General features: G+C 34.6%; 1 protein-coding gene across 1 annotated transcript in view; it reads right to left on the bottom strand.

Moving 5' to 3' along the window:
* Window positions 1-4304, bottom strand: part of SAMD3 (sterile alpha motif domain containing 3) — a 39076-nt gene extending 34772 nt beyond the window's left edge. Inside the window, exons 1-3 of the mRNA XM_011358718.2 lie at window positions 4211-4304; window positions 3358-3549; window positions 465-576 (exon numbers count right to left, since the gene is read on the bottom strand). Of these exons, the coding sequence (XP_011357020.1) occupies window positions 465-576; window positions 3358-3549; window positions 4211-4289 (383 nt within the window). The 5' untranslated portion in view covers window positions 4290-4304. The remainder of the gene's footprint in view (window positions 1-464; window positions 577-3357; window positions 3550-4210) is intronic.
* Between the last annotated feature and the right edge of the window lie 3725 nt (window positions 4305-8029).

The following is an 8029-nucleotide window of genomic DNA, read 5'->3' as shown; positions in this document are numbered from 1 at the left end:
GGGGCGGGGTGGCTTCTGTATAAGGAAATGTTTACCAAAGCAGTGCCTCTGTCAATAATAAGCAAGTTAAAACAACTACAAAATTCAAAACAAAAACAAAGACTCCACAAAAGGCATATTCAATAGGACATTATTCACTGAATAAATTCTATCTTTGTGGTTACTGCCAATCATCCTGGACAGTTTACAACAAAGATATCCCTTTTTTTCTTTAATGATGTATACTTGAAAGATGCATAATATAATCTCAAAACTTCATTTTTCTAACACAAAGATCAGAAAATTTAACTTTCATCCTTTACCAAACATTTTCATCAGTTGGTAAAAAAAAAAAAAAAAGAAATTCCCTTCCAGAAAGCAAAAAATTTCGACTTAGAAATGCATTTAAATACATGAAATCTCATGAAAAAGAAGGACAAATATTATCATTTGGCTTTAAAATGTTTGGAAGTTGGCAACCCCACCTCTGTTTCAGTACTCTTTGGTCAATTAGTCCAAGAGCAAGGTTTCCAGCTGCAGAGAAAGATGCAGTGTGCTCCCCATGGATGGCTGGATTGGAGGTCTGCTCATTCCTGTCACCAAGAAGGAAGAGGTGGGTTAGGGGCTGCTCTGCAGGAGCCACAACTTTTGCCCTCAGGGCGGTTCTAAGGGTAGGAGTCAGTCCATAGAAAACATATGATCTGTGTCTTCTTCTAAGATCCACATTAGAGTCACGTCTAAGAGATCTTAAGGAAGGACCCTCTGGGGTCATCTCATGCAGTGGTTCATAAATGGCAGGAGGCAGACTGATGGCAGTTCACAATGCTATTTTCACTGATCAGTCATATTTCTAAATGGTGTTAAGATAATTCCTTCCTTTATGAAATGACAGTGATAATAGACTATACCTTTATTGGTTAACAGTCTGATTGATAAACAATCCAAAAGAGATCCCTTCTCCACTTCCTGCCTTTTATCTGTGAAATCTCATCATATGAGCACCACATTCCACTGACTCTCTTGTTTTCTGAGTGATGCTGCTGAAGCCCAGAAGGCTTCACCACCACAAGCCACAAAGTAGCAGTGCCAGGAGTTGACCTCAGTTTTTCAGCTTCCTGTTCAGTGATTTTTCTATCAGGTTCAACAAAAACAACGAAAAAGCAACTGCAAATACTTCTACCAATTACATATTCCTATCATTTGCCTAAGTTTGAATAGGATACTAAATATCCCATTCAAATGTGGCGTACAAATTCTTTTTAAAATAACATACCAGGCAACCATTAGTCATTAAATGAAATATGCATTCAAGTTGAAATCCATCTGCAATCTTTGATCTAGAATGCCATTGTAGACTCTTTAGGAGTCTTAAGCATCATTTATTCTACCTGCTTTGTTTTACAGTTGGAATTAAGAAAAGTCAAGTGATTCTCCAAGGTTAGATGGGTAGCTAATATCAGAATAGGGGTTTGAAATCAAGTGTTTTGATACCTAGCTTCAGGGTTCTTTCTACTATACCATGTTCCCTATTTTTAATTAAGCACTTAATTAAATAGCATATTCTCATCTTTCTTTCTATTATCACAAATTCCACTTGACAATATATTTGTCCAGTGACAATATATTTGACAATCAGCAAATATTACCAATAAGTCCACATGCAATTATGGTTTTGCACCAGAATAATTTAACCTGAATACAAAACAACACAATCCCAGCTACTTACTGGGTAGAGTGAAAAACCCTCACTGATAAATCCCTGGACAACCAGTGTTCCCAGTCTTGGCTACATTTGAAAATGGCTTTCTTAACTAGGTTCACAAAGCTTTTTTAACACAAGGCTGTTTTGGTCTGGGAGAAGGAGAAGAGATTTTCTCAAAGATTGTGAAACTCCTAGCATCAGTGTGAATTAACATGGAGTTAGGTACTGTATTATTTTTTACAACCTACAGATGAAGCTGTAGGAATGTCAACATTTAACAGAATCAATCCAACTCAGTGGTAGAACCAGGAATGAAGCCCAGATTTCCTGGCAGTCCAGCTAGTTCTCATTTACTATGAGAACATTATAAACTGATTTGCAGTGGAAACAAGGCCGGCTGTTTTCTTCCAAGCTGTGCTTAAGGCCATATCAAGATTCCACTTAACTGAAGAGAACTTCCAAAAGTCCAGCTCATCCAAGAATGCTGGGAAATTACTTTGAGCTCTTTTTGAGGTTCACACTCTCTTTGCTGGAAAGGACTAAAAGCATACAATGGAAACTTCATCAAAAGTCACATTTGAAGAGTGTGCTTTTATATAGATATGTCAAAACAACGAGAGAGATTTTTCAAATAAATCAGATGGTAGACTCTTCAGACCAACCATGGACCATCCCTTCAAGTTTACCTATCCCCCTCAATGTCCCAAATATCCAAATATTCTAGAAATCAAATTACTTAAGTCGGGTCTCTCTAATATTGTATTGCTTACCAGAGAATAAGATAGAAATATATATTATTATAGATGTAATCTGAAAAAAGAAAGTAAACACATAGATTTCATCAAACATCACAATTTTATTTTTAAAATTAATGAATAATTAATCTGCAGCAATTATTTAACCTTAGAAATCTTGCAAAAAGTCTAGACTATGGGAAAACCAAATCAGAATGCCTGAAATGATCCTGGAACTTAGATTTATAAAGTGAATATTTTAATTCCATAATTTCTGTTATCATTCCTTTCATTGCAAAAGTCAGCGATTTAAAAAACAAACAAACAAACAAACAAAAAAACAAGTAAAAACATCCCTAAACCTCAAAGCCACCACAAATTTTTCTACATAATTTCTGCGGGATGCTATCATAGCATTCAGCCTTCCAGGAATACTCTTGAGAAATTAGAAAACCCATTGTATCAAGAGTCTTTAGCAAATTATATTGTGAAGGCTTTGAGAGGAGAATATAAATTAGTTACTATAAGGAATCCTTGGCAAATAAACACATACATAAATAAATAAATACTTTAGGGAAAAGCAAAGGAGCAGTAAAAATGGCTTCCCCAAACCCTGATTTTAAGACCTAAGCTGCAGGAGTCCATATCTACTCATATTGTTTGTATATTTCAACTGCTTATTACAGATGTTTCTAGATTGGAATTCCTGGTTTACAGACTCCTCTAACAATTGGAGTTGGTGTTTAAAAAGTGGTGCATTAAAAAATGTATCTTGATTCATAAAACTTTGCAAGAAGTGTCCTTTATGCAGATGTTAGAAATATTGTACACACGATCTCGCTGGAAATTGTCAGTTTTCAAAGAGGCTTAAACCCCAGTCTCATCCTATAGCCCTCATCGGAAAAGCACAGGATCAAAAATAAGGCATTCATGAACAGACTTACTCCTGGGCTGCTGCTGCCTGCATGAGCAGGGCTCTTTCTCTAGGGCTTCCAGGAGGCTGCAGTTCTTGACTTTTCTGCTTATATTTTTTAATTAAATCCATCAGAACAGCCTGGTGCCCAATTTTTTTTACCAGTTGCTGAACCATCCGATCATTAAGTGCTAGAAGAGCGGCTCCACTTACTTCTTCCTCTGGGAAAAAGAAAAAAAAGTCTCTACATGCCTGCTTGGTAAAGCACTGTAAAAGACAGCACACTCTGAGCAAGAAAATATTATTTCTGGTGTTAAAAAGATCATCTAAACGTGTCCTCTCATGTTATAAAATTATCTGTATTTCTGACAAAGATAGAACACTGATGTTGCATAATTCCAAATCGATATCTGCTCCTAAGAAAGAACTAGAACATAGAGTCACAATAAAATCTTATTACTTCCACATTATTGCCTCCCCACTTCCAATCCTTTCTTACTGGCATGTTTTTATAAGGAAAAAAATCTTGGGAGATCATTATTAGTAATATCTCCCAGGCAATATTCAATACTTGTAAATCTAGCACTGCACAAAACACATGTGGCATTATTTAAAGACAAAACTAGTATCAAATGATATCAAATAAGTATTTTAAGTAACTATTTAGACTTTATTTTGAGTTCTTTTCAGAATATATTCTCTCATGGATGCTAGGCCAAATGCAAACTCTGTCACAGTCAGTCAAGAAATGAAAGTTCCCCATTGAAGCAATTCCACATCCACACTCACATGCATTAGGCAACAAAAGCGATTACCAATAACAAAGGACACTCAATAGCTAGGCTGCTCAATTAACATTATTTAAAAGTGTAAACAACTCACCTTGAAACCTATGAACTAGCTCTCCTAAATTTTTCTCCACCAACCAACTGCAGACCTGATCAACTGACCAAGCTTCCATTGCTGTATCCTGTAAATGAATACACCTGTAGAATAAAAGGTCTGAGAAGGATTCTTCCGTTTTTCTTTCAGATTGTTGTTTTATTTTATTTTATTTATTTACTTTTACCAATCAGCTCTCTAATTTCAGCACCTTACTTTGGCAGACTCAAGACTCTCAATACTAAGCTTCTTTAAAATGACTATTTTCTGAATACACATCTAAAAGTTGCTAATAAAACGAATATTCTTTTTAAAAATGAGACTGATTTGAACTGTTTCCTAGTCTCATTTCTCAAATTTCTTCACCTTCTCCTACTTTTTTTTCCACAGGCATCCCATAGCTTTACTAACAGACAGCCAGAGACGTACAGTGGTACCCAATCCTGTACCATTAACACCCAGGTTTGTTCACAAAGAAAAGAAAGGTGTGAAATTCACCACTACTGGGCTCATCAGGAAGTGGTTGACATTTACAAAAGGGGCGGGCAGGGAAGGAAGGGAGGAAGGATCAGATAAAAGTCTGACTGAGATACTTAGTAAACCAAGACAGGTTAACCCCTTGCTGCTTCCCAGCTTGAAGAGAAAGCTTGTAGCTGCTTTTGATTGCTTTGGGTTAGCAAGAGGAGAAAGTAGCAAAACAATTTCTCAGGAGAACCGAGAATGTTCTTTTCTTTCCTTTCAACAATCTTCTTAAATATTCCATTCAGTTCTAGAACTTTATTGAATACCATTATGATTGGTAAGATAACTGGGAAAAATTAGCTCATTGATTGAAATCTTTTTTTTTTTAAGTTTTAGTTGTGCAGATTCCCAATTATGGGAAAATAACTATGTTAACAGTCGTTAAGTGAAAGAAGTGCATACGGAGTTTAGATTATTCTTTAAAGATTCAGTTATTTTTGAATGCCACTATTTTTCTAAAACCACTTAGAAAATTTAAAAACAAGTATACCAATTTCAATAATTTTATCTGTTTCTCTGAGGCAGCTCATGCCTGTCCTTTTTAAAAATGATTTAATCCAAAATAATTTCAATGGGCTGGGAAGAAACTGAAGAAAAACTTAAAACATTTTAATCTTTTAACATTACTTTTGATTTTATCTTTCGATCTAAATGTAGATTTACCTGTAGAGTAAGACACTGACTCTTCCATAAAGACAGAGGGAAAACTGCTCTTAGCGAAATAGAATCATAAGAAAAGGTAAAAATATTTATTAGATCTTGTATTTAAGTTTTATCGCCAGATGTTCTCGAAATAAATATGGTATTTTTCATTTCTGCGTATTTGAGTAAGTTATAATTTCCAATATAGAGTGGTGGGAAGGGAAACATTTACCTTTCAAATTTGACAATCTGAAATGATAACAGCCTTCAAAAATCATTTCCTAGAAAACAAGTGCACTTCAAAGTAATAAGCCACATTCTCAAAAGTATTCACAAACACCAAGTTGCAAAACTGAAAACAAGGGTTAAACACAAAAGAACGCCTTTCTGAATTATAGCAGTGGGTTTAATTTGCTAAGACAACAGTAGCCACAGAACTCCTCCCCTAGGCTAAGCAGTAAGAGCAGGGTGTGAAAAGTCATTATTTGCGAGACTCTGGTGTAAATTAAAAATCACACCTTCCCGTCACACTTCTGGCTTCCTTGTGAAGAGTAGGACTTAGGGAAAAAAAGAAAAAGCAGAAAAGAAAGAAAGAAAGAAAAAAAACAATTCTCTAAACTCCAAGATTAAAAGGCATGCAGAGCAGAAGATACTGCTTTGTAAACATCAAAGAATAAAAAGAAATTTGAAAATAAAATAAGTATTTGGAAACCCTCTCATATGTTTTAATTCCCAGATTTTTACCTAATTCTACTTTTGGAAAAAACACAGCAGTTATCAAATTATAACCTCATACAAAAACAATAAGATTTTAAAAAAATACTATAGTTTTTGTTCATTTGTTTTTCTAAATATTTAAGAAAATGAAATAATATGACTGCCTAAAGTAATATCTTTAAGTAGCCACCTTAAAACTTCCTCTCACATAAACACTAGATATACTATTTATAATTGTATACATAAGCAAATAAAAGATATGTCAAATGAGAAAAGACACATCTAACAGCTTTACTACATATCCAGAAGTTACAGAAACATCTGAAAAGATTTTAAAATGTGAAGACAAGTACTATCATTAAATATTTTAAGACAGAATAATACAAAAAGAATAAAAATAATAAAGACATCATATATGATTACTCCAACCAGTCTCATTATTTAATTAAATTATACTTTAATTTAAAAAAAAGTTTGTATTAAATACTAATTAAAGCCAGAAAGGGCTAAGACTTTAGCTAAAGCAACCTAAAATGTGGGAAACTTTTATTTAATAAATTTGTTAAAACTCCAAAGGAAGATAATAGTGCAAACTGCTGTGAGTGTGGTTTATAATCTTCAAGAACAATATAGCATATAACGACATCAACTACAAATAAGCACTTTTTAAGGAAATATGAAAACATTTGTCACTTCCCTTTCTGTTTGCCTTTTTGTTTTTATTTTCTCAGAGTCCCAAAGCTAAGGCAACAAAAGATTTTTAAAAGCTATACTGGTGGCAAATGTCTTCTCCTGGGAAAGGACATCTCCCACCCTACCTGTACTTGAGGGAACAAGCCATTTAGCAAAAATTCGGTCTCATTGATGAAAAGGGGAAAAAAAAATTTAGATATAAAAATAGGGATGTGACTGTCACATTAACCACCGTCCAGGCAATCCTGTTTGGTAGCGACCTTGCTAGGACATAAAGCAAGGACATCATTGTATTCGAGTAAAGCCAAACATCTCACCCACTTTGGGCCATTGTTCATTCCAGCCATCACCAGACCAGGAGGAATGAAAACTGGAACAGTCAACTAGATATCTTGCTTATCTTAGTCATTGAAATGGTTACTGCCTAGATAGCTCAGAGCTAGGTGAATGTGACACACCAAAGAAGTCAGAAGTCTTACGAAGAAGATAAGACACCAAAGATAAGACACGGACATAAGCAGAATGTAACATAAAGTCAATTACTATGAGTGCTGTAGAAAGCACTATGAGCTGAATTTTCCCATTATCCTGGAAATGAATGAATCTCGATTTGCAATGTGAATGAATGATACAGTTTAGATAGTGAAGGAGCCAGAGGAAGTGGGATTAATAGAATGAACTAAAAGTAAAAAGCCAGAAATAAACGAGTCAGGTCTGAGGACCTGAAAGTGGACCAAACTTTCTGGAACGGTGAACACACGGTAGAAAATGACAGCAGACGGTCAGAAAGATCACTGGCTAGCTTGGAATACCGGGTTCAGAGTTTATAGATATACTTCAGCTTGGGAAAGTCATTGAGCTGATTGTATAGTCCATACTTGAGAAGATTTTTATGCATCTGTGCTAGATAACTTATAGGAAAGGGTGTTCTTTCTTGAAGTAAATTATGTATAAGAAGGAAAGTTAGCTTTTAGTAAAAGTTAATTTTACTAAACATTCATATATGTAGCAATTTTCCTTCACTTTAGAAAGATAGATATTCATATTAACCTTTCATAAATTATAGAAATAAAACATAATTTTTTTCATACATTATAGGCAAAAAGGGAGTGAGATCTACAAAGCTAGTTGATACCATGCAAATGAAACACATCAAAAGGACCTGTCAGTTGCTTTAAGCTGGACCATATGAAACCGCCATTTTTGTACACATAAGAGTCTAAGATCAGTAATTTCTTATAGTTT

The sequence above is a fragment of the Pteropus vampyrus genome, unplaced genomic scaffold (genome assembly GCF_000151845.1).
Source record: "Pteropus vampyrus isolate Shadow unplaced genomic scaffold, Pvam_2.0 Scaffold43, whole genome shotgun sequence".
Lineage (NCBI taxonomy): Eukaryota > Metazoa > Chordata > Mammalia > Chiroptera > Pteropodidae > Pteropus > Pteropus vampyrus.
This window is presented reverse-complemented; position numbering and strand designations above follow the sequence as displayed.